General features: G+C 39.0%; 1 protein-coding gene across 5 annotated transcripts in view; it reads left to right on the top strand.

Moving 5' to 3' along the window:
• Positions 1 to 25,784, top strand: part of sec24b (SEC24 homolog B, COPII coat complex component) — a 36,525-nt gene that overhangs the window by 5,878 nt on the left and 4,863 nt on the right. For 3 of the 5 annotated variants that reach the window (XM_036589283.1, XM_036589286.1, XM_036589287.1), the window contains exons 4-21: positions 2,716 to 2,835; positions 9,251 to 9,334; positions 12,397 to 12,563; positions 12,897 to 13,081; positions 14,039 to 14,141; positions 14,924 to 15,050; positions 16,732 to 16,841; positions 17,024 to 17,136; positions 17,962 to 18,080; positions 18,697 to 18,752; positions 19,625 to 19,831; positions 20,201 to 20,324; positions 20,543 to 20,701; positions 21,640 to 21,813; positions 22,424 to 22,534; positions 23,765 to 23,940; positions 24,332 to 24,469; positions 25,466 to 25,570. In XM_036589283.1, coding sequence (XP_036445176.1) covers positions 2,716 to 2,835; positions 9,251 to 9,334; positions 12,397 to 12,563; positions 12,897 to 13,081; positions 14,039 to 14,141; positions 14,924 to 15,050; positions 16,732 to 16,841; positions 17,024 to 17,136; positions 17,962 to 18,080; positions 18,697 to 18,752; positions 19,625 to 19,831; positions 20,201 to 20,324; positions 20,543 to 20,701; positions 21,640 to 21,813; positions 22,424 to 22,534; positions 23,765 to 23,940; positions 24,332 to 24,469; positions 25,466 to 25,570 — 2,378 coding nt within the window. The remainder of the gene's footprint in view (positions 1 to 2,715; positions 2,836 to 9,250; positions 9,335 to 12,396; positions 12,564 to 12,896; positions 13,082 to 14,038; positions 14,142 to 14,923; positions 15,051 to 16,731; positions 16,842 to 17,023; positions 17,137 to 17,961; positions 18,081 to 18,696; positions 18,753 to 19,624; positions 19,832 to 20,200; positions 20,325 to 20,542; positions 20,702 to 21,639; positions 21,814 to 22,423; positions 22,535 to 23,764; positions 23,941 to 24,331; positions 24,470 to 25,465; positions 25,571 to 25,784) is intronic. The other 2 variants (XM_036589284.1, XM_036589285.1) reach the window with 2 other exon arrangements.

Genomic DNA, 25,784 nt, shown 5'->3' with positions numbered 1-25,784 from the left:
ATATACTATTTTAATTATCTAGAATTTTGAAAAATCTATGGAATTCCCCTTTTAAAGAGCTGAATTGTTTTTTTTTTAACTGAGCAGTGCAGTGAATTCCAGGAATGGCATTAAGAACCAACAGTCTGCAGAGGGAGTGGGCATTTCTTCATTTTGACATTGTCTCATGCATATTTCCTGCATCCTTAGCTGCCCAGGCTTGTTGCTCTCCCCCTTCACTTTCTGATTGTCCAGAACACTACTAGCCTGAAACAGTGCTACTCATAAAACAACTGATTGTAGCTTTATCATCCATTTTGTTTCTTTATCACTTTTTCCATCATTCACACAGTCACTGTCTCACTCTTTCTCATTGCTCTCTCACACACATTTTTTTCATGAAAACACTTGCTCTCTCTCTCTCTCTCTCTTTTAAAGGTGGGCAATATTGCAGAAATGTAATGTCTATATACCTTTAATACTTTTTATGAGACACAGTGTATCACTATATGTAGTTTTGCTGTGTTTTGCGAAGAGGCTAAAATTAAAAATCTTGCCGATACACAATGTTTTATCTAGCAGCATCTGTATGTGTGTTTGTATATATAGCAGCATATTGAAAACTTAGTCTGTCAGTTTCTTTACAGTGAAACATTTCACAGCCTTTAGAGACATTAAACTCTTCTGATGTCTGTTGCGTATTACCACCAAGAACATGTGAGCTATTCTGACTCTGAGTTTCTCTTGAACAGAGCATTTCACACCAGGCCGCTCTGAATGATCTGAATTTGTGCCACAATTGAAAAATGTAGAAACTTTGAAAAATTGGTGGAATTCCCCTTTAAATCTAGCCAATTCCGTCATTGTTTGTAGTGCAAGGTGTAATTCAAAATGTCACTGAAGTGGGAGTGAAAGTGGAAGTAAGTAAAAAAAACAAACAAAAAAAAAAAACTATTCGTTCTTGGAAAACGACGTTTGCACCTAAGGGTAGTTATATATGATACATGTAATAGTAACAGTAGTAACAACTATAATAACAACAATAACAATCATTTTAAGTATTTATAGTATGCATATTTGTGTATGCATACATATTTATATTTGAAAAATGTTTTTATTGTTCCGTATGCTGTGAACTTTTTTCAGGACTGTGAACTTTGTCAGGGGAAAAACTTAATGTTGTATTAATATTACAGAAAAATATAACAGTAGTTTTTATAGGGTTACAAATGCAGTAAAATGCAGAAATTGTAGCCAATTTTTGTCTAAATATTTTTTGATCATTCAGTACAAGTAGAATAAATACTTTATCAAACACTGGTTTGGAATATTGACCAAATTATTTGCAGATACTGGTATGATTATGCATCGATACCAATACTGGCCCGATACTGTGCTCAAATGCCTTCTATGCTTCCACACTAATGAACAGACAACTCAAGCTAGCAGTAAATGAGGGTCTGCTCACACAGACAAAAGTGTTGCTGACTGTGTGACCGTTAGACCCCAAGTTGTTGTTCACTTTGCATATTCCCACCAGGCATACACTGTGCGATTTTAGCCCATTTTAAGCACCCACAAAACCAGTCACAACCACTTCCCCAATGTGGACAGGTAGGCTAGCAAAACAGAGGCAAAAACATCAACATTTGCTAACAAAATTATGTATTTACTTACTTTACTCTGTTTGAATGAATAAAACTGCAGGGTGTAAACTTTAGGTTTTTTTTTTTTTTCTCAGTGGTCTTTGATGTGCGTGGGGGTATACAATTCGTAGGCTTTGTCTATGTGATGATCTATTCAAATGTACAGTAAAAGTTTTCACTAAGAAACAAGGTTTCTAAAATCACGCAGTGTATGCCTGGCTTTAGAGGACATTGAACTGCAGCTCAACCAGAAAATCAGACTCCACAAGTGAGTTCTTTGGATGGATTAGCCTCGGACACGTTTCCTGCTGTCACTACAGAAACTGTTGTTGAATAAGACAGGTGAGGAGCGGTGAGCAAAACTATAAAAACGCACTTTACATACTTTACATACTTACATACAACTTTACTGAAGTGCTTTTCTGATGTGGAACAAAACCCACTCTTCTACCCTGCAATGGTACTCTATCCAAAATAACTAATGTAGCGTAGTCAGCTAATACTCGGCACTTAAAATAGACTAGATTTTAGTGATTTTACTGTGAAGGTTACTATGAATGTTTTACTCATTTACACTAACAACTACTTAATTTTAGGTAGGTTTTTTCTCGTACTTGCAGTCTGGAAAAAAAGGTATAGATGCAATCCTAAAAATACAACTGCAGAATAGTAGTACAACATTTAAAAATAAACTAAAAGTTAAATAAAGTGATTTTGTCTTTGCTTCTTTTTTTTTTTAATGCCACATGCAGTCATTTAGTGATGCTGAAGTACTGATACCCCTGACATACTTAGAAAAGCATAATGTATAAAAATAACATTGTAATATTGCCCATCTCTCTCTCTCTCTCTCTCTCTCTCTCTCTCTCTCTCTCTCTCTCACACACACACACACTCTCTCTCTCTCACACACTCTCTCTCTCTCTCTCTCTCTCCCTCCCTCCCTCTCTCTCTCTCTCTCTCTCACACACTCTCTCTCTCTCTCTCTGTATCTCTCTCTGTCTCTCTCTCTCCCTCTCTCTCTCTCTCTCTCTCTCTCTCTCTCTCTCTCTCTCTCTCTCTCTCTGATGGTTGGCTGTGTGTATTTCAGGGCTGCTGTATGGTGGATATGGGGGCACTAGAGCTGCTAGTTCCTCCACAGGGTTGCCAGGCGACCACTCCTCATCCAGCTCTGACCACGAAGACGAGGATGAGGAGGATGAGGAAGCAGGTCGGCTTTCGCTTTTATTCCTTCGCCCGCATCCCTCCGTCCTGTTGTTTCTCATCCCACCATCCCCACACGTACCCGAACCCTCGAAAACTCACTCCCTTTTACTGCTTCCTCCTTCCTTAGAATAAGGCTCAGTTTTGCCATCTATTCTACAATCCACATTCCTCTCATCCATTGTGCGTCCTCTTCTTTGAAGCCACAGAGAGAGCTAACACACACATGCACATGCTTACATACACCTTACTTTATGGTCTAACAAGACCACCAGTTTGGTTCTTGACTTTTTTCCAGTCAGTTTGTCTTGTTTTAAGGCCTGGCCATCCTCTAAAAATCTGTCACATATTCTCATAGTCATTGCCCTAAAGTTCATAAAAACTTGCGGTTTTGTATACTTGTCTGTACGTTCATCTGCATGTTTCAGTAAGTGTGTCCAGTTTCTCAAACATGCAGAAGCACCATGTGACCCCACTAAACAAACAGCATCCCCCTAAATAGTACACTGAGTTGGTATTGACTTAAGTACAAATAGGTCACACATTGTTTTATTTTATTTATTTATTTATTTTTTTTTTAACTTGAGTGGAGAAGCATAGAAAATGCAGGTGTAAAAATGCTAAGCAGGTCCAGTTGACCTTAATTTTTGGATAAAGATGGTAAGAGGAAAAGACGTATTTGACTTAGAAACTGGGTTGGTTGTTGGACCGTGGACAGCAGGAGCTTCAGTCATAAAGACTGCTGGTGTCTAAAGTGCAGTTTGGTTAATTTTTATAGTTCACAGTGAAGACCTTCAAAAATTATAAAACTGCAACATTTTTTTTATTCGTTCTCTGTATGACTTTTGAGAACTTTCACAGGCAACATGGACTCTCTGACCAATCACTGTCATCTCTGCTGTTGGCATGGTGACAACCAAGCTGGCACTTCAGCTTTTTCCCTGCAATTAGAACTTTTTTTTTTTTACCAACATTAAAAGGATTTGTTGGCCGCCTATTTCCTCAAGGTTGCTGTTAGGACCTCCAAAAGCAGCTCAAACTGAGCTACAGAGATCCAAGCTACATGTGAAAGCTCTTATTACCGCCCAGCTACCGAAATGCTGGTGAAACGGTCCATGTTCTTTTCACTTTTCCAAAACGGGAAGTAGCCCACCCATTGTCATCGTTTGGCCATTTTGTGAGAAGCAAAGAGTAGATTTGTCACTTGAAGACGTTCCTTTAGTTAATTTTTTTGTTATGGCACAAACAACCTGGCGAAGTTATATGTATAGATTTGATGTAGAGGTGTGCACTCCCACGGATTCCAGCTGGACCCTCGGTGCAAGACTTCAAGGTTGTGTGCGGAAGAGGGCAGGAAATCCCGCAAATTAATGAATATATTAAGTAGAATAAAGTAAAATGATCGTTAAATCATATACACAAATAATATAAAAGAATAACAGTAAAACAAATAAAATGAATTAAGTCATTCTAAAGAGTTGCGAAGCAACAAATCACGTGAACAATGCATAAATTCTTGTAGCTTAAAGAGATGGCGGACTCTTTAGTCCGATGGCCACAGCTGCCGAGCCCAGCAAAACACCAAAAATAACCACTCTTTGGTTTAATTCTTGCTTTATGTTTACTGGGAATAAATGGGGTTTGGTGAGGTTACTTCACAGTGAGTCTGATGACCATGCCGACAGTGTTATTTCAGCAGAGAATAATGTATTTGTGAATAGACTGTCAGATATTGGATGTCAGTTTCCCATTTTCTGCGGGAGTGGGATGAAATCTTGTCGGGGCGGACTGGAGCGGGGCTGAAAAACCAGACCTGGGGCCTGTCTCACAAAGCAGGGTTTCTGAACAAAGCTTTAAGTTTAAGCTTAGTTCAGTCTAACTCAGGATTTTCAGTCTTACGGTGGTGAATACCTTTTTACCTGGTTGCATTACCATGGCAGCTTCTGCTGCCCAGCAGACATTCTCCAGGGCGAGTCGAGTTCTTGATTTCGGATTGTAACCAGCTCTTGGACCTTCTGACCAATCAGTGGCTGACTGAGGTGGAATCCTTCGGTCACTTTTTTTTTCTTTCTTTGTGAACAAATCATACTATGTAAATATTAAGGATATTAATATTAATAGTATCACTCCAATAAGCGCTAACACTGGCATTCAAGACAGAAATCTGTATAAGTATGTGGAAGGTAAAACATTTATACACTATATCGGTCTTTGAGAAATCAGCTGCTTCATGTTTCACACAGTTCGGCTGTTGGCCATAAACTTCATGCCTTTATGTGCACGTGTGTGAGGCAATCGTAACTTGAGTGTCTAAACGTGATATAACAAAGTTGTTAACTGCCTTCATAGTTTCATTTTTCAGGTTTTGTGAAGCTGAAACTAAGTCAAAGTTGAGCTTCATGAGACAGGCCCCCGTATGTGGTTTGAGAGACGTTTTGGGGATGCATTTACAGAAGAGACTCGGATGACCATTGATGTCTAGTATTTGTCAGCAACATTAGCCTTGTTGCTCCATTGCTAACCTAAAAAAGCTAAATTTGGATGCCAAACATGTCCTGGGTGATGGATATCTGGGGTAAAAGGCAGGTTGTGTAACTTCTGTTTGTTTTTACAGAGCCACTCTTTTACTGAGTGTTTTTGTAATGTAAGCCTGCGCTTAAGCAAAACCACTCTGGAACAGGCCAATATATTTACAGAGACTTTTTCAGAAAATTCTTCCCCTTTTAGCCATGGAATACAGCCATCACACTCAAATACACTCTCTATACACACTCAGGATTAGGCCTAAGGCCTTTGTGAAGAACTTTCAGTGCTCTTTTAAAATGTGCACATGAACACTCTTTGTAGTCCACTCTATAGGCTCTTTACCTTCTCTTGAGTTTGGGTCTGACAGGGAATTTGTGTGGGGTGTGTACAGGTGAGTGTTGCTCAATCCCAGTGTGACATGTTCATTTAAATGTTCTCACTGAGCCAGTTTTTGAAACGTTGTGCGTTGTTGCACGAAAATGTGTCTTTACTCCTGCAGGCTTCTTTGTTCCCTTTTACCCTCACACACACCCTGTTTAGTCAGGTTATACTTGGTGGACACGACCTTTGGATTCAAATGGCTTTGATAGTGTGGACACCATCAAATATTTATCAATAATTTACTCTCTCTGAGGTTTTAGAGAGAAATAGCGGGTGTGTGGGTTTTCAATATTTTGTGATTCTACGGTGCTGTTTAAAAGTCAGAGACCACCCTTCATTTATTTAATTTTCAGTGTAAATTGCTATTAAGTCCAAGTTATTTATTTTTCAGTTTCAGAAAATTGCATAGAAGCCTGAACAGCTAAATATAATATCATTTTTTTTCCAGTTTTTCATGTGTCTGCTTTTATTACAGCTTCCATTCTTTTCAGGACACTTGTTTTCAGCTTTTCAAATAAATCTGCAAGGATGTTATTCTGCGCCTCCAAAGCTCAGTCTAAGAAGTTGGTTGCATTTTCTGCTTCTCATTATCTTAACACATTCAGTGATGTTGAGGTCTGGAGTTTAGAATGGTCATCCATTTTCCTGAGTTCTTCAGCTGCAGGTACTGTTGCAAATGTCCATTTCTCAGTTACAGCTTCTTAACAGCGCCACATCCTTTCATATCCATAGTGTTGTCTTCTTACAGCCTGTCACGATCGTGAAATTTTACTTGATGTTTAATCGCCGTGTAAGTAATAGCGATTATCAGTTTTGTTTTTCTTGTCTTCGTTGTATGTAAGAAATTCCTAAAGTGGCCACATTGGTTAATTTGCTATCTTGCTTTATTGCTGTCAACACTTAGTAGGATCTGAACACAGCTTAAGCTCAAATAAACAAACATTACTCACAATCTAGAGGGGAAATAGCACAAGTCAGTTACAGCTTTTCTTGTTTTTGTAAGTCAAACGATGCATCTCAGTAAACGGATCTGCTTTCTTCTTTTTATGTATGTATTTGTCTCAAACCAACTGAAGAAAAGAAAATGCGTGCAATTTACGTTCTGTTAATTGTGCTGTAATAATATGCTTATAAAAGCCAACAGTCCATTGAGTCCCATTTTCTCTGTTAATCATTTTTGTAACTTAAGTTTTAGAAGCTCCTGTTTTTCCTTTTCTGTATGCAAGTGGATTATCTAATCTCATCAATAATATATTTTTAAAAATTAATAACTTGTGCTTAATTTTGCCATTTTTGACTGGAAATTAAGTACGTATTAAGTACATGGTCTCTGACTTTTGCACAGTACTGTATGTGAGTATCTGCTCAAAGTGCATCTGTTAGTGATTGCGCTGGGTGTTTGTGAGTGAGAGAATCTGCACGCGTGTGTTTGTAAATCGGTGTCTGGAGGTTAGTTTGGTTTTATATTTAGCTCTGTGTTAATGAGTGTGCAGTTGTGCTGTATTGAGTGTTCCTCTGGGGAGGAGAGGGGAGACGTGTCCAAACTGGTGTTTTGCACTCCACAGACCCTGCTGTTGATGAATGTTTGATTGCCTCTTTTTCAGTGGAACCAGTACGTATGGGTGTGACAATTAGGGATGTTCGTTGTGTCTAATTTTGAGTATCCAAATGGATATCCAGTTGACTGAGGGAAGGGGAAAAAAATCACTTGTCAAATGAATAATTTGCTGTTTTATGCACAATAGCTACTTATAGAATGTACAATTAATGAATTCTAAACTAGATACCAAAATGTGGTGTTTTTTTTTTTTTTAGACACCAACCCTTTTTTTAATATTTCAAGTTTTTTTGGAAATAAGAAATCAAATACTCTATTTCCTCTTTTTGTATTTTTAGATCATTTTATTATAACATTTATCATTGCTCAGTCATTTTAGAATCACACTGTTTATTGTTCTGGATGTGTCTAAAATTTATTTATTTATTTATTTATTTATTTATTTATTTACAGCTTGCTACTAATTATTTGAAAGCATTGAAGTTGCACACAATTAGCATATTTTAATCATTTTATTAGTGCTGTCAAGGTCAACACATGGACGTTGTTATTAATTGTTTTTTAAACCACTGTGAACACATTTTCCTTGTTTGAACTTTTGAACCATCCACAGTAGTCCAGGCGGAAGCCGCTTGTATGCTGCATGTTGCCATGACTGACTGCAGGCCTCTCATTCAAATACAGCCTTTAAATGGCAAGTTCCTTTAATGGCTGTCGACAAAACTAAAGTTATTTCCAACCATTACCTGTTCACAGCTATTATTTGCCACCAAAATATATCTAGTCTAAAATTTAATTACAAGCAAAACATAACATAACAATATTAGTAATCCAGCTGACTACACTGAGCAGTGCTCACAGGAGAACTATGAACAGTTTTATCTTTTGATTTAAGTGTTCTTTTTCAGACATTGATGGGTGCAGAGAGAGAGAGAGAGAGAGACAGAGGGCTTTAAGGTTAATAGCAGGTTCAGATAAGGATTGCAGTGGGTTCAGTTCAGGAAGTGTTAGGTCTTGAAGCAGGTGTAGATGTCGTCATGGTCTTCTCGCCGTCTTGCTGTTCGTTAAGTAAAGGCACTAATCCACTGAGGACACAGTTTTAGCTTGGGCTAACTGGAGCTTAGCTGGTTATATCCCCCTCTCTATCTCTTTCTTTCTCTCTCACTGTGTTTCTGTTTCAGGAATGAAGAAAGGAATAAAACTGAAAGCAAAACGGACCTTAACATGGTCAATTTCACAAATTTGCTTCATAATTGAGTAGTGTTTTATTTTAAAATTTGTTTTAAAATAACTTTTTTTTTTCTTTTTCATTTTATTGTCATAACCTTTTGTTTTACATTTTCCAGAGTCTATAATTTTCTGTTTATTTCCTTGTGTTGTGATGGCTATATGTGAACATTGTCTTAAATGTTGTGTAGAATGCCAATTTTAACCTGCAAACCTAATTTCCCTGTGAGAGACAATGGAAGTAAATTAATACACCATTACCGTATTTAGAACTGCTGTAGTGAACATACTTTAAACTATAAAACGTAAAGTGTTTGAAGTATATTGCCAGCTTTAGACTCCCTCAAGTTACACGATAACAGAATGGTCCTCAATCTAACTCTGTGTGGCTTTGAGCATGTTTATCATGCATTACACGCATGCCACTGTTTGGTGAGTGGTCATTAAAGCTGCGGCTGAACGGTAAATCCCTTGGACGTGTGGTATTGTTTTAGAAGAAGATTTTGGCTCTCTTCTCTTCTGATATAGCCTATTATGTACAGTTCCTTGTGTGTGTTTGAGAGAGAAAGAAGGAGGAGGAGAAAAATGAGATGTAATGTGTGAATAAGGATCAATTAAGTGTTTGACAGTACGACTTTCACTTCATTCATTGTTTTGTGTTCTCTCTCTCTCTCTCTCTCTCTCTCTCTCTCTCTCTCTCTCTCTCTCTCTCTCTCTCTCTCACTCGCAGGTGGAGACAGTTCCTCCACCACTACAGGAAGTGCATCTCCTGTTCCAAACAGTTACGAATCCCTAGAGGGAGGCAGCTACACAGGTACATATTCGATCTCAAGGTTTTACAGTAGATGAGGGCTGTCACTGTCAGCTATTGACAGTTAAAAATCTACTGATTATGTACTTTTTTCACAATTCAAGTTTATTTGTGAAGAGCAGTGGTTCCCAACCTGGTCCTCAGGGCCTCTCAGACAGTCCACCTTTTTGCTCCAGCCTAACTAACACATGAAGGAAAAAACTGGGCCATCTAGAGGGGACGTAAGGACTGGGTTGGGAAACGCTAGTATAGCATTTTTTTTTTACAATGGGCTTTTTTCACAAAGCAGCTTTACAGAATTCCAGGTCCAATCCTCTAGGGAGCAAGCCAAGTGCAACAGTAGCTAAGGGTAAAGTCCCTAAGAGCAAGATGAAGAAACCTTGAGAGAAATCAAGACTCAAAGGGGGAAGCCATCCTCCGCAGGTTGACACCAGACAACAAAAGCATTAAGAGTTATGAGGATGATAAATAAGGATATGATTATTTAAATACATTAATAAATAATGCTACAGCCGTCCGTAGCTGGGACTCCGAGAGAGCACAATTGGCCTCGCTCTCTCTGGGTGGGTGGGATGGCTGCTTTTCTCCCCCATCACTCAGCGCGATGCTAGTCAGCGCAGGCGTCTGTTAGCTGACGTAGCAGATCTGGCGGTTGGCGCTTTCCTCCGAGTGCGTTCAGCTGTCCTATGACGCTGCGTGAGCGGAAGCTCGAAAAGATGCAGTGGCTGGTTTCACAGGTCTTGGAGGAAGCCTGTGTTAGCCTTCACCCTCCTAGCGTTGATAGCATCGTGTGTGATTGGGGGAGTCCTAACTATCGGGTGGAATTGGAGACGACTAAATTCGGGAGAAAATTGGGGTAAAAATTGAAATTGAATAATGAATGTAGAGATGAAGCAAACCTCATCAGGCAGAGAGATGCAGGTTAAGCATGTAAACACAATTTTAGAAGGCTTATAAAGATGCATAACTTTGCATAATTTAATCGTTACAATTACAAACTAATTCAGATTGGTTTCATGTGGAATAGTTAATTGCAGAGAAACTTACCAGCTCATTTCTTTCCAGTGATGGTGATAGAAACCAGGGGTCTTGATGCGTACACAAAGATAGCCCTTTTATTTACTGTACTGCGTGACCAGTGAACCTACACATGTTAAGAGTTTTTATGTGTTGATCATAGTAAAGATGTCTGGTTCCTATCACCATCACTGTGAACAAAGTTTCTCTAGAATGAAGCATTTCGCATCAAGCCACTTCAGGTGACTTTGTTTACATCTTAATGACTTAATTATGCAGAATTAATCTTTGAATGTGGACATGAATTTCAAAATGTCTTTGTATTTGGTATGTCCCCCTTTTACTTTAATGGCAACATGCACTCAAGGTAGCATGAAGTTATTTGCTAAGCTTAATGATTAATTATGCAGAAATGTTGAAAAATCTGTGGAACCTTTGATGGTGTTTACCGTGAGGACATTCGTTTGAACAGGTAAAGAGCGATAAGGAGAAGAAAGTACCAAACCATGTGTCACATTTAAAGAATTCCAAAATATTACTTTAAAAAGACATAAACTAGAAATCCCCTGTCGATATGGTTTCAAATACTTCGTTTTGTTTTAGTAGTAAAGATCTACTGCAGAAAAGGCATTTTCCAGTGTTATATTTAATAAATATATTTAAAATAATACAGTTTAATAGGAGATAAATGCTCCAAAAAAATCTAAGCTGCTGCCTGCTCAGAGCTATGTGGACATGTCAGAGCACAATATGATTGACAGTGGTATCTCCCAGGCAACGTAAACAACCCATAACACCGCCAGTGGTTCAGCTCTGAATGTTTAGTGTTCCCCACAGAAAAATCACAGACCACCTCACTCTTCTTGACCGCTCACTGAACGGTGAGTAAAACGTGCAAAATAGAGAACAAGCTGCCTAATAGTCATTTTGGCCTAAATACGTTTCACAGCTAATGTTCACAACTCAGTCTTTCATCTTATGTTGAGCGGACATATCTTTTCCGATATTTCGACGCTCAGCACTAACGTTGTATCTGTATAGTTAGCTAGCAAACTGCTGGACCATGCAGGCCACACAAGCTTCCGTTATGAGTCGGCTCAGTCATATTTGTGGACACTGTGGAGAAATTTCTTGTGTGCCTAGTTGTGCACCATTCCTGTACAGTTGTAGGGGTACACTGAGCCTTGATGTTGGGAGAGTAGCTAATGTTTTACTAAGACAATGCATAATTTTATTTCTACAGTTAAACTGGAGAACTATCTGTCGTGCTCTCGTAAATGAAGTTAACCGCTTAGTAGTAAGATCCTGCGACACGTGGGTAATACAAGTAGCAAGCAATGACTAATCACCAACAATAGTGTAATAAACATTAATAGCAAGCACTGTTAACAGATTTAGAAGCTTGGGGAGTTTTGTTTGGGACTTGGAGCAGCAGGAGGGCATTCACTTTATATGAGGGAGAGGAACAAGAGTAGCTGACCTATACATATTGCTGACTGTTACTTTGGCAGATATGACGTCACCTGCTCCACCTCACCTCCCAACCAACTCAAAGTGAACAGAAGAGAACTGCAGTAAAAGTAGTTTTAGAGTTCTCTCACCAGAAAAGACATCACAAAACCTATAGAAAATATACATCACTGTAATAATAGTCAGAAGGATATCATGAAAATAAATGTGGACAGGGGCTTTAAAGAGAATTATGTGTCAAGAATGTGCAATATTAGGCTCTGTTTCTTACTTTAAAAGAATTAAAATGCATTGTCATCATGCAAAGTAGCAATTAGTCATTGCTGAAGGTCAAATTTAAACTGTTTTTCTCGAGTAATAGAGTGTAATTGCATAGTCGTGACAGCCCTACGTGTAGATCTAATGGCCTTTGCTTTGCAGCTGCCAGAGGGTTACCTTTAAATTCTGCAAATTGTTTTACTATGAAAATCTCCCAGGCTTATTTGCATAATGGAAAGACGAAGGCTTTAACATTCAAATCATTTCTTTTTCTCTTTTTTTGTCTCTCTCGCTTTCGGTTCTCTTTTTCTTTCTACCAGGCTCCTCATCTGTTCCCCCTACAAGCGACTCCTCCAAGCCAGCACCACCCTTTGGCTACAACTATCCAACCATGCAGCCAGGTTACCAACAAGGCCCTGCCCCGAGACCAGACTCCTCCCCATCACATGGAGGATACAACGCACCTGGGTATCAGCCATATTCACAGGTACCAGCAATGCTTGGTTTCTTTTGGGTCATTCCAGGTGTAACATATTTGCTTCAGGACTTCACAAAACAGCTATAATGCATTCCTACCTTCTAAGTCAGGTATAGATGTTTATGAATGATTATGAAGACGACTGCAGATCCCTGCAGCGCTGACAGCTGCAGATTATACCTGCAGTTGCAGTAGCTGTCACAAATACTGTTTTCTAGAATGTTTAATAAACTTCTGAACTGCCTTAATATAAAATGTTGCTGAACGAATTGACACTTTGACTAAGATGATTCTTCCATTTCTCTCCTTTTCTCTCCTTTTCTCTCTGTCTTGTTCGTGTAGCCATTCCCCAGCCTGTCTCAGCTGTCGGCGGCGCTGGGGGGTTTGAGCGGAGTTCCTGAGCTGGAGGTAGAAGCTCTGCGACCGGTGAATCTGCTGCAGGAGAGAAACATTCTCCCCCCGCAACCCATCGCTCCACCTGAGCCCAACCTCAGCAGCGACCTGCGCAAAGTCAACTGCAGTCCAGAGTAAGCCTGCACTGTGTGTGCTCGTGCATATGTAAATGGCAAATTTCACTTCAGTGTGTGCGAATTTGTGAACATGTGAGCATAATTTATTCTTAATAAATTAAAGGGGAATTCCACAAATCATTAAAATCTGAACAGAGTGTTTTTATGTGAAATGCTATGTTCTAGAGAAGCTTACCAGAATTGTCAGAGTTGTTCTGAAGGGTTTAATGCCTAGAAGCACTACCACATAGAAATTTTTTTCACATAATAGTTATGAATGTTGCCAAATACTTCAAATCCGACTAACTGACATTTTTTATGATACTGTTCAGATGATTTTGGCCTTTTAAAAGGCATTCATGGTGGAGAGGCACATACAGGTCATTGTAAAGTGAAGTGGTACCCAAAGGAAACGTTTTAAGTATACCACTATTTTTACCATAATCACCTTTACATATATAAACTCAGGCACATGTCGATTCACTAGTGGTTTTGGATAGTAAATAAAACGAATAAATGAATGTTGTAGGGAACGCAACCCCTAGTTGCCCATCACTACCACTGTAAAGAATCTGAGTTGATACATTTCTCTGCAGTGAAGCGTTTCACATCAAACCGCTCTGAATGTTTATGTCTCAACCACTGAATTATGCAGAAAATCCCCCTTTAACAGGATACATTTAACAACGTTATGTGATCACGAAAAAAGGCATATCCGACTAACTGTAGGGAAGAAAAATTCAACAAAAAGGGAAAAAAAAAGTGTAGGGCTGTTTAGATGAGAGGCTAACATTTGAAAGCATTTATTATTCAAAAAAAGAGGAAGGAAAACGGTAGTTTTCCTGTCAGATGAGAAACAGAAGATGAGATAATGAGTAAACACTAACTGGCACAACACAGAATACTAACGAGGACTTGTCATTAATCTCATTTGATTTCTCTCTACCTCTTTCTCTTTCTCTCCTTCTCCATCAGTACGTTCCGCTGCACTCTGAGTTGTATCCCTCAGACTCAGGCATTGCTGAATAAAGCTCGTCTGCCGCTGGGGCTGTTGCTGCACCCTTTCAGAGATCTGACGGTATGACAACCTGTTTCAGATTCTTTTACAACTCAAATTCACACCATTGTTTTCAGCATGAACATTAGACATAAATGAACATTAAGCATATTAAAATTCATTTTGTCATATTGAAAATAAAACATACCACCAGCATCAGTTTGAGAGCTAAGCGTGCACAGAGATGCAGATTGTGAAAGATTGATGGTCAGCAACTCCCAAATGCCTGAAGGCCTTTCTGAAGTCTGTTTGATCCAAACAGATCAAATAAAGTGCTGAGTCTCCTGTATGAAGCTTGGAAATGTTTATGGTAGTAAAAACCCAGAAACACTTGATCTGTTCCAATTATTTGGTGATTGCAAACTCCTGGACTGTGAAATGAGATTTAAATTGTCAGTTCATTCATTTTATGTTTAATTCAGCACAGACACTCGTAGTGAAGGCTAATGATTTATGATAGATATGTAACTTTCTCATTCTCTTGATCTGTTTCTTTCTTTGTCTCTTTTTTTTGTCTTTCTCTTCTTTCTGTCTTTCTCTCTCTCTCTCTCTCTCTCTCTCTCTCTCTCTCTCTCTTTTTCTCTCTCTCTCTCTCTCTCTCTCTCTCTCTTTTCTCACACACTTCACATCTGTCTTTCTCTCTTGCGCTTGCTCTCTCTTGTACCGTCTCTTGCTCGCTCTTTCTCTCCCTTCCTTCCTCTCCTACTTCTTTGTCTGTTTCTTGGATTCTCTCTCTCTCTCTCTCTCTCTCTCTCTCTCTCTCTCTCTCTCTCTCTCTACCCTCTCCCCCTTTCTCTCTGCAGCAGTTGCCAGTCATCACCTCCAACACTATCGTTCGCTGCCGTTCATGTCGAACGTACATCAATCCGTTTGTGTCGTTTCTGGACCAGCGCCGATGGAAATGCAACCTCTGCTACCGTGTGAACGACGGTAAGATAAAATAGTGTGGTCAGTGGCGTTGATGTCAATAGAGAAAGTGGTCGCATTTGTTAGGTTTTGTGACACTGAAACTTGGTTAGGTCGAATGTGCTTTGTGAGTCAGGCTTCATGTCACTGAGTCCCTGTGGGGACTGCAGGGTGTCAGACTCCAGTCCTGGAGGGCCAGAGCACTGCAGAGTTTAGCATTCTACCTCATTAAACACCCCTGATATAACTCTTCAGCTAATTAGCACAGCCTTCAAGAGTTACATTTAGGGTGTTAGCAGAGGGAATAAGCTAATCTACAGAGCTTTGACACCCCTGCTGTTGGTGGTAGAGCAGAGTGGGAAAAAAATCTGGTAGATATAAAGCTGCTATTTAGTGACGGTTTATATCGTAATAGACCTCAAATGAAAACTTAAAAGAAGAATGTTTTATCAGGTTTTATTGGTTTCAAGGTTGTACAGCAGTCTTTACAGATACAGCTAAGCTGATATTCACTACCTAGAACCTAATTACATATTGAAATATAATAAAATATAAAATGCAATCAAGCCCTAACCTTGACTAACCCTGCACCTGGAAACTGACCTCTGTGTTTTGTTACGCTAACCAAGATTGTATTTTGTAAAATGTTGAATTACTGGTTTAGTGTGTGTTGCTCTTATATTGTTAAATAGGTTTGGTCTCATTGACTTTGCCAGTAGCACAGCTATAACTTTTTGACCTATAATCAAGAGTTTGCAAGTTCAAATCCTGGTGGTGCAGTACTTATAAAGTACACTAGTTATGTTATTTTTTTTCCACCAGTACCAATAGAACATCGATATTGGTCTGTGTTATCAGCCAACTGATCAGAGGCTGTGTTTATATGCAAAGCTTATCTGATGGAAAATCTCCGTTGCACACTACAAGTAATCCAATCCAAAATGATGCGCGTGCATAGAGCACCACTTGGTGTAGACGTTACCATGACAACAAGCATCACTTGAGTCCAGTCAGAGTGAGCTGAGCAGCAGTAAGCAGTGCTTCTGTTTTTAATTACTTTAAAATTATGTCAGACTCAGGAAAACATGCTTTGCATTTCCTTATTACAGAAGGCCGAGAGGAAGACGTCGTGTTCTTAGACACATAAGCTGGATGTTCGTCCCACAGCCGTCGTTTAAAGTTCAAAGCATAAACTTCATCTCCTCTGCAGACCAGTTTCTGCTCCCGCCATGTTGAACATTAAAAACTTTCGCTCTGACGCAGCGCACATGCACAGAACGGGCTTAAACTTTCCGATTGGGAATGTAATCAGATACAGGCGTTTACGTGGCTGTTATTCTTTTATTTTACAGATTATTTACAGGATTACCTATCTCATTCAATCGGACAGAAATTGTATTCCGAATGGCCTCAATCGGACTAGTCTATTCCGATTGAGGTGTATGCATGGACGTATTCTATTCCGATCGAGCTATTAGTCTAATTATTAATGGATTATCAGGCTGCATGTAAACGTGGCTAGTAAGGCCCTTCTGATGAGCATGTAGTCATAGGATTCTTAGCACAGATTTAGAAATATGCACTTTGCTACACAGCTTCAGAATGTGAGAGTTGAAGCCTTCAGCACAGAAATCTGATGTTTCTCTTTCTCCTTCTCCCTTTTTCTCTCTCTCTCCCCCTTTCTCTCTTTCTGTCTCTCTGCCAGTTCCTGATGAGTTTATGTATAACCCAGTCACACGGTCCTACGGTGAACCCCATAAGAGACCAGAGGTGCAGAACTCCACTGTAGAGTTCATCGCGTCCTCAGACTACATGGTGAGGATGTGTGTGTTTTGTAGATTTCCATCTGAGGATACAAGTATTTCTGCACATAAACAACAGTGATAATCACAAACTATGATTTTTGCTCTTTTCATGCATGCAGTTGAGTTGTTAAATTTTTTACTACATTACTTCATGTTGATTGATTTCGGATGATGTTTCTCTTCTCTCTCTAGCTGCGGCCTCCTCAGCCTGCGGTGTACCTGTTTGTGTTGGATGTCTCCCATAATGCCGTGGAGACGGGCTACCTGGATGTGTTGTGCCAGTCGCTGCTGGAAAACCTAGAGAAGTGAATGAAAAACATTTGTTATTATGGGTTGTTTTCAGTTTAATTCAGTCCATACTTGGGCTGTGACGATAGAAGTTTTGAGCAAAAATTTGGTGTAAATTTATTGATGAAGAGATTTTTATTCATTAAGATACATTTATTATATGAAACTGCCCTTATTGTACACTTCAGTATTCAGTATGTCTGAGACGGTCTTCTTTTGTACCACAGAGGGCAACAAAGCCTTAGTTACACAAGCTAAACATTTAGCTGTGCTTCAGATGTATTTTCCTGATGTAGCCGCTCTTTGTTCACTGTTCATCAAAGAACATATGATGAGCTGGTTCAGAGTGCAGAATGTATATGCATACAAAAAGGACTGACCTGAAAAATTTGAGGTTGGTAAGCCAAGGAAGCACAAGTTTGAGAAATAATCTCAAATATGGAAACATAGTGAACCTTATCAGATTACCAGTTGATACACTATTGACCAAACACCAGTAAATTTGTGCTGTCACCGGTCAATACTCTTAATACATTGTTGTAGGCCGTGGGATATATTTTGAATTGCAGTAACAAATGTTCTTAAAACTGTTTAATTATATAATCATAATTGTTATTAGTGATTTTAAGGTACACAGGTTTGGAAATACCACCTAGTGTTTGAAGCCTGTAAAATGCTGTACAGACCAGCTCTAAAAATGATACATTTTGCAGATCAGTTTCACTGCTGTTAAGTGATCCTTTCTATAGTTCTTACAGGTGTGCTTTGCTAGTACTGGCAATGCTGTTCCTGTCATCTCATAAACACAATCCTTAAATGATTTCTCTTTCTGTCTCACTCAGGTTGCCGGGAGATGCTCGAACTCGCATTGGATTTTTGACTTTTGACAGCACCATCCACTTCTATAACCTGCAGGAGGGACTGTCCCAGCCTCAGATGCTGGTGGTCTCTGATATCAACGGTAATGATACCGCTCTTATTCACCCTACTGACAAGTCAGAATTAATGCTTAATTGGAATTAAGTTAGGATTAATTGAAATGTGGTTAGGATCAGCACTAAGTGGGTTTAAGTTTGCTGGAATTAAATGAATTAGTTAATTCAGTTTGCACTAACCAGCAAAGAATAAATGAACCTGTCAGTTGTGTGTGTGTGTGTGTGTGTGTGTGTGTGTGTGTCTTTTCTTCGGTAATGATGAGTTGTTTTCATTTGTTTTCTCAAGATCTCCAGTTATCATGACACAATGAATGTTGTTTTCTGGAGATATTTATGCCATTATCACTACATAACGAATGTTATCTTGGTAAAACAATATTCATTATTTATATATCACAGGAAAACAAATGAAAATAATAATAAATGATAATGAAAATGAGGGGAAAAAAGGAATCCATGGCCCTTTAGGGCTTCCGTAGTTCTTCATGGACCCCCAGAAGGTCCACATTTTTGTGCCTAACAAATAAGGACATGCATGAATGTGGAACATCTGGAGGTCTCTGAGGACCAGTTTGAGAACCAGTATTTTAAAGAATGTTAAATTACTTTCTGATGTATGAATAATCAAAATGTGTTTTGTAGATGTGTTCATACCAACTCCTGACAGTCTGCTGGTGAATCTGAAAGAGAGCCAGGAGGTACAGAAAACGTTAATCTTTTCTTTGTGTGTGAGGAAATGAGTGAAATGCATCCACCTGTTTGTTTCATGTGGCCTTTAACAGCTTATAGCTGCGTTTCCTTTGAGGGAGTGTGCTTTGAAATTCTGTCTAGTCGTGCTGTCTTTTTGAGTTGTGAATAGGGATGTGCATTGGTTCTCAAATACTTGGTTAACCGTTCAAGGAGAATTCTAGTACTGAAATCACTTTTGGTAATTCATTATGTTTCATCACGGGAAGACAAATGGCTAACAATTCAGGGAAGCACAGATTTTATGTTTTAACATGACTGTAAAATATGACAATTTTGCCGATAAGTGTATTATACTTGGCTATCATGAAACAGGAGTGGCTAACTGTGAGCACGATGCCAAGAACATATAAATGTCTGAAGAGGCAGAGAGCATGCCGCTGGCTCTGGTGCAGCTTTTTCACTAACTAGGCCAGGAGATGTTAGCTGGGTCCAGAAACAGTAAAAATATATGTCTCTGACAAAGGAATAGATGACATGTATGTAAGTGTAGAAGAAAAGTAAGCCTGCAGCTATTTTTCTCTTTTTGACGCTTTTTCCTTCCATGTGGCAAACCGGATAACCAGTCATTGGCCTTCAGAGTAGGCGTACTAATCTGGAGTCAGATTTCTCTTTTATTTACTATTGCTTTACTGACTGGAATTGGTCTTAGATCAGCACTCTTATACTGACTGTTATGTGTTACAGATACCAAGATTAGTCAGAATGCACATTCCTAATTGTGTGTTATTCAATATAGTTTTAAATCAATGATACTGACATTTCTGCACATATTTCACTACCCACTATTACCTCTGATGTGTTTGTGTGTGTTTGTGTGTAGCTGGTGAAGGACCTGTTGAATGCATTGCCAGGGATGTTCACACACACACGGGAAACCCACAGTGCTCTGGGGCCGGCGCTGCAGGCAGCTTATAAGCTGATGTCAGCCACCGGGGGGCGCGTGTCTGTGTTCCAGACCCAGTTACCCACCATTGGAGCAGGACTACTACAGTCACGAGAGGACCCCAACCAGAGGTCCAGCATCAAGGTACGTACATAACACCAACACACAAAAAATGTCACAAACTGTATGTTTGCTGGTTTAGTTACTTGTTACTGGACTGCTGTAGGACTGAACAATATATTGTTTGTTAATAGTTATCATTGTAATAGCCTGGGCAATATTGACAGTTAGTTCAGCATACTGAAAAAATTACATGTAAGTGATCCCATAACTTTTGCACAGACTACATTTTATGTTTAATGTTTTTCTAATATGTTAAATTCAGCAAATAAACAATAACGGTGCACTAAAATTTGCAGAACTGGGCAGGATGTCTTAATTTATCTTCACTTAGAAAATAAAGTGACTGTGCACTGTATATGATAATGTTTCGTATGTGTTTGTAATTTGTAGGGTGTGCAGCACCTTGGTCCTGCTACAGATTTCTATAAGAAGCTGGCTCTGGACTGTTCTGGGCAACAGATAGGGGTTGACCTGTTCCTACTGAGCTCACAGTACTCAGATATGGCTTCTTTAGGTATACATACACCTCCATACAGACACATGCCTGTTCTTACTGAGCTTCCAGTACACAGATTTGGCTTCTAGTTCACACATGCACCAGCTGTATACACGCAAATTCATAATATTTTGAGTAGTCATTCCATTAATGGAGTAAGCAAATTAGTAAAGTGATCAGGACAAAATACTCAGTCAGTGAGTAACACATAACTAAGACTGTTCTCTCTCCTGTAGCGTGTATGTCGAAGTATTCGGCTGGCAGTGTCTTCTACTACCCGGCTTTCCACCACATCCATAACCCAGCTCAGAGGGTGAAGCTGCAGAAGGACCTGCAGCGCTACCTCACTAGGAAGATCGGCTTTGAGGCTGTCATGAGGATCAGATGCACCAAAGGTAGGAAGAGCGTTGGGTCAGTCTTCCATGTTTCATTCATAAGTGGTAAGGAGGCAAAGGAATAAGTTTACTTATTTACTTATATCCAGCCAGTTGCCATCCTGCACACTGCATGCCTAAATCTTCATACTCTTGCCTCACATCATGTCAAACTGTCAAGTAATCTCAAATAGATTTGCTTATGTGGTTTCTGACAGTGTATGGACTAAAACACTGACAATATTTAGGCTTTAAGATTTAGTTTTTTTTGTTTCTAGCTGTTCAGCATACTTTCATTCATTTTTATAGATAACTATGTGATACAGTGTCTGTTTTAGATTTTCTAAGACTCTGTGCACTTTGAAGGGTTAAACATGCAGTTTGAACAGTGCAAATTGGTGAAGTTTAAGCTTCCACTTGTTAGGTACTTTAGCTCTAGCCTACTAGGGAAGACACCAAATATGTTGTGGCTGGTTGGCTACATTAATGGGTAGGGAAACTGGGGAAAACTTGCTTTAATGGGACATCACCAATCTGTCTACGCTGTACATTTGTGTTCTTAGTCTCACCAAGTCCCACCCGTTGTGAGTGGTAGCAAAGCCAGTCTGACTGGTTGCATTATATGCAAAGGGAAAAGGCAGCAAACCCCTTGCCTGCTCACGTGTCTGAGGTGGTAGTCACCAGGCTACCTTTTTGTGACTGAAGGTATTAGATTATTAGCCCAAACTTCAGCCTAAATAACAAACCAATTCCCTTCCATTATAAGACAGATAAGGCAAAAAAGCAGTTGGAAAAACTATTTATGAACGTGTTTCATGACAAGCTTTTACAGCCAACTTTGGTCATTTTATTTTTTCTGAGCAATATCTTAGATTTTTCTCTTGCTTCAGGTAACATTGGCATGTTCTGAGAATTTGTATGTTATTTTTAAACTATTTTCTTCTCTGATTGGCTGACAGGGTTGTCAATCCACACGTTCCATGGCAACTTCTTTGTGCGCTCCACTGATTTGCTGTCTCTGGCAAATGTGAACCCGGATTCTGGCTTCGCTGTGCAGATGTCCATAGACGAGAGTTTAGCCGATACAACTCTAGTGTGCTTCCAGGCTGCTCTTCTCTATACATCCAGCAAAGGTATATGTGCTGTGTGCATATGGGAAAAAAAAACGTGAATTGAGCGATGTGGCTAAAAATCGATATATTTTTTCATATCATCCTGTATGGATACTCCTTAATTATTATTAACTGTTACTGCAAAATCAGTTGTAAGTGTAGTGTTTTGAACCCTGAAGAAAACTTCTGGTGAAATGTACAAATATACAATATAAATGTAATATGTAATGTACAAGGCAACCAAATAAAATATAATAAGTATTTAAACTGATATCTTGCCAGCTAGCTCTGATAACTTATTTCGGTTTATGGTGGTGTTAGTGAACGGCTAGAATTCTTCTAGCTTCAGTCTAGTTTACTGAAGTAGCAATTGTTGAGCTGTTTGATGAGCAGAATGGCATAATATTTTTTTTTATCAGAAATGCCCCAAGTGTGCATTATTGGTGTCAGAAAAAGGTTTGTTTTCTATAACACATCATTATTGAATTAGTTTCTAGTCTCATGCATGTTTCAGTTGTGCTTCTGAGATTGATCAGTAAAACAGCAACAGTGATGAATGTTTTTACCTCTGTCTCCTCGCAGCCATGATTGAATTCCATGTTTCTGATTGGCGTGTTTGTGTGACTGACAGGTAAACGGCGAATCAGAGTGCACACTCTGTGTCTGCCAGTGGTAAGCCAGCTCAGCGATGTGTTTGCGGGAGCTGACGTTCAAGCTATCTCCTGCCTGCTCGCCAACATGGGTGAGTTCATCACACACAGACACCACACTCCCTCTTAGAGTCTCTCTGATACTTTTATCAGGGAGATCTCACAGCTTTTCTTTTCTGATACTAGTATTGAATATCTGAATATCTAAATATATAAAAAAATTTTCTACTTTCAAGGGCCCATATCCTACATATTTCCCATTTCTTGACCATTTTCCAACCTCTCATTATACCTTAGAATAAAGGGGAAAATAGAACTGGCTGTTTTTTGTTATTTTCCAGGCTGATTCACTCCTTAAAGGCTGAATAGGCACATAAATATGTAAATGTATTGGTTTTCATGACGTCACAAAAATAATCAATGCAAAACAGGCTGATTTGCAGTTTAGTTTCTAAATATGGACAGCAGCAGATGTACATTTTGAAACTTGTAACACTATTTACATACAGCATCAAGCTCTTTATAGGGCTGCAACAAAAATTAAATGATTTTGACAAATTATTTAAAAACAGAAAAAAAAAAATTTGAAAAACAGCTACTTCTACCTGTTTTTCTGAAACCACACAGTCTCGCATTTTGGTTTTTGTCAGTGCACCTGTGTACAAATTTTATTTATCAGGCTAATTACTTGTGATAAATGACAAGAAAATTAACAAATACATTATGGCAATCATACAAAAATTATAGTAATAGAGAATATTCAAATATTCTAGATAATCTTCAGCTGAATATTTAAAAATGGAACCATTTGATAGTTGAAGCCTTAGTTCTATATTTCACAAAATGCAAGGCCAATTCATTTGCATGAGATGGGCCTTTTTATAAGTTATTTTTTTCTGGAATTACCTCAGAAGACTATAAATCTAAAAGCAGACTATTATGCACTGCATCTACTAAACTATTTAATCACTCTACATCTGGATGGAATTGTCTAGGACTGGATTTGATTCTCTTTTCCTCCGAAATACAATCCAGCATTTTCAGATGATTATTTCGATAGACCCTACTTTTCATACAAAGGAAGACATTTTGATATACTCGAAGCTGGATGGTGATGCTGAAGTAGTGGTTTTATGTAGTGTCAGTAGTTACTAAAAATGAATAAAACCTTTAATGGACATTGTGTGTGTGTGTGTGTGTGTGTGTGTGTGTGTGTGTGTGTGTGTGTGTGTGTGTGTGTGTGTGTGTGTGTGTATATATATAGTAACCTTTTTCTTACAGAAATCCCCAAAATATTTACATGTGCTCTCTCTCCTCTGCAGCTGTAGACCGCTCCATCTCCTCCAGTCTGTCGGATGCACGCGACGCGTTGGTGAATGCGGTGGTAGATTCTTTAGAGGCGTTCCGTGCTAATGGCTCCAATCTACAGCCGGCAGGTGTTGTCGCCCCTGCGTGCCTGCGCCTCTTCCCTCTATATGTACTGGCACTGCTCAAACAGGTGGGGGTGCTATATGTGCACAGATACTGCTACACATAAGTTCACAAAACCTACTGGCACAATGCTTTAAAAACAGTATTTTTATTTAGTATTTTATATGTAGTGCGTGTGTCACATGGGCTGGTATCTCCAGTCCTGGATTACAACGGTTAGTGAAATTAAGCGTATTAGTGCAGTGAAAACACTAGTTTTGTTCTTTTCCTCCAGGGTGATATTTTACACAGGAGCATTTTTCAGTAAAGTGAATGATTTACAAACGTCTTTTACTTCTTTGTCTATTGATTTTTCAGCTTTAGTTATGTGGCATTTGCTTTGAAACTTGGACTCGTCTGTTTTATATGAGATGATGTGAACATATGATTCTTTTCAAATGAAATGTCATTTCAAACAGAAAGCGCTGCGAACTGGGATCAGTACGCGCCTGGATGAGCGAGTGTTTTCCATGTGCGAGTTTAAGAGCCAGCCACTGAAACAGATGATGCGCATGGTCCACCCTGATCTGTACCGGATCGATAATCTGACCGACCAGGTAAAACACCTCACACACACAAGACATTTAGTGTTGACGATATGGCTAAGTAAATTTACTATAAACATTCATTGAATGTGTGAAAAAGGCCGTAATATTTATCTCTAGTTTAAATTTTCTTCAAATACCTGAAGTATTTGGATAATAAAGAAGAATATGTGCAGTTTTGGTATAGCCCTGCATGTGTGCAGTTAACAGTACTATTGCAGTATATGGATAGCAAGGACTACAACCAAGTTTCAGCAGTAAAGTATACAATAACAGTCTATAGCAATGTCTGTAACACCCTATGGGTGCAAATCTCTGTTCTCGAAATTATTTGATTATAATTCCTAAGGAAATGATTAAGTATATAATAAAATCTCAGATTGGATGTAATTGTCTACATTTCATTACTTTGCTTTGTTTCAGAATTTTTATTTAATTACATAGTAGTGGAATGAAAACACTACAAAAAAGAGAGATTTCTGCTTTTAAAAATGAGAGCATACTTAATTGAATATTATTATAATAGACTCTAATATAATTGAAATGGCTGCAGTTTGACACCTTGATGATGCATTATGCGTTCTTACACCTCCTATAACCATTCCAAAATGTGCCAGTGTACTGTATAAGTTTGCAAAAGTTTGGGTGCCCCTGGTCAAATGACATTTTGATTTTATTAGTGAAAAGAAGTTAACACATCCTCTACTGAGAACACATTTATACACATTTATACACATTTTAATGCACAACTGCTGTTTATTTGCGAAATTTATCGCATTGGGAGAAGAAAAGCATATGTGGCCTGTGCAGAAGTTATGGCACATATGTTTTCTGTTTTACTCTCAGCAGCTAATAAATATAAAGTTGTGCACCAAAATTTGTGGAAATGTGCTGTATTTAACTTTCCGTTGAGGATGTGTTTCAGTTGCAAAATCATCAAAACATCTTATTTGACCAGGAGTGTGTAACTTCAGTACACTAAATTTATTGTGTGTTTGTGTCCTGTAGGGGGCGCTGCACCTGAATGACCGTGTGATTCCCCAGCCACCAATGTTGCAGCTCACAGCTGAGAAATTAACCAGGGAGGGAGCCTTCCTCATGGACTGTGGCAGCGTTAGTGCAACTCTACACAATTCTATACAACTCCATATGTCTGTCCATTATCCGCCTTCATGTTACTCTGCATAGCTCTACAGAGCTCTAGTCAGCTCTATTCAGCTCTAGTTAACTCTTTTAGCTTTGTTTCATTTATGGTGCATGTGAGTTCTGCAGGCAGGTCTCCTGCAGTTTCAGATTCACAGCAGAGTTAAAATGGAGCAACGTCTAT

Source organism: Colossoma macropomum, unplaced genomic scaffold (assembly GCF_904425465.1).
Source record: "Colossoma macropomum unplaced genomic scaffold, Colossoma_macropomum, whole genome shotgun sequence".
Classification (NCBI taxonomy): Eukaryota; Metazoa; Chordata; class Actinopteri; order Characiformes; family Serrasalmidae; genus Colossoma; species Colossoma macropomum.
This window is presented reverse-complemented; position numbering and strand designations above follow the sequence as displayed.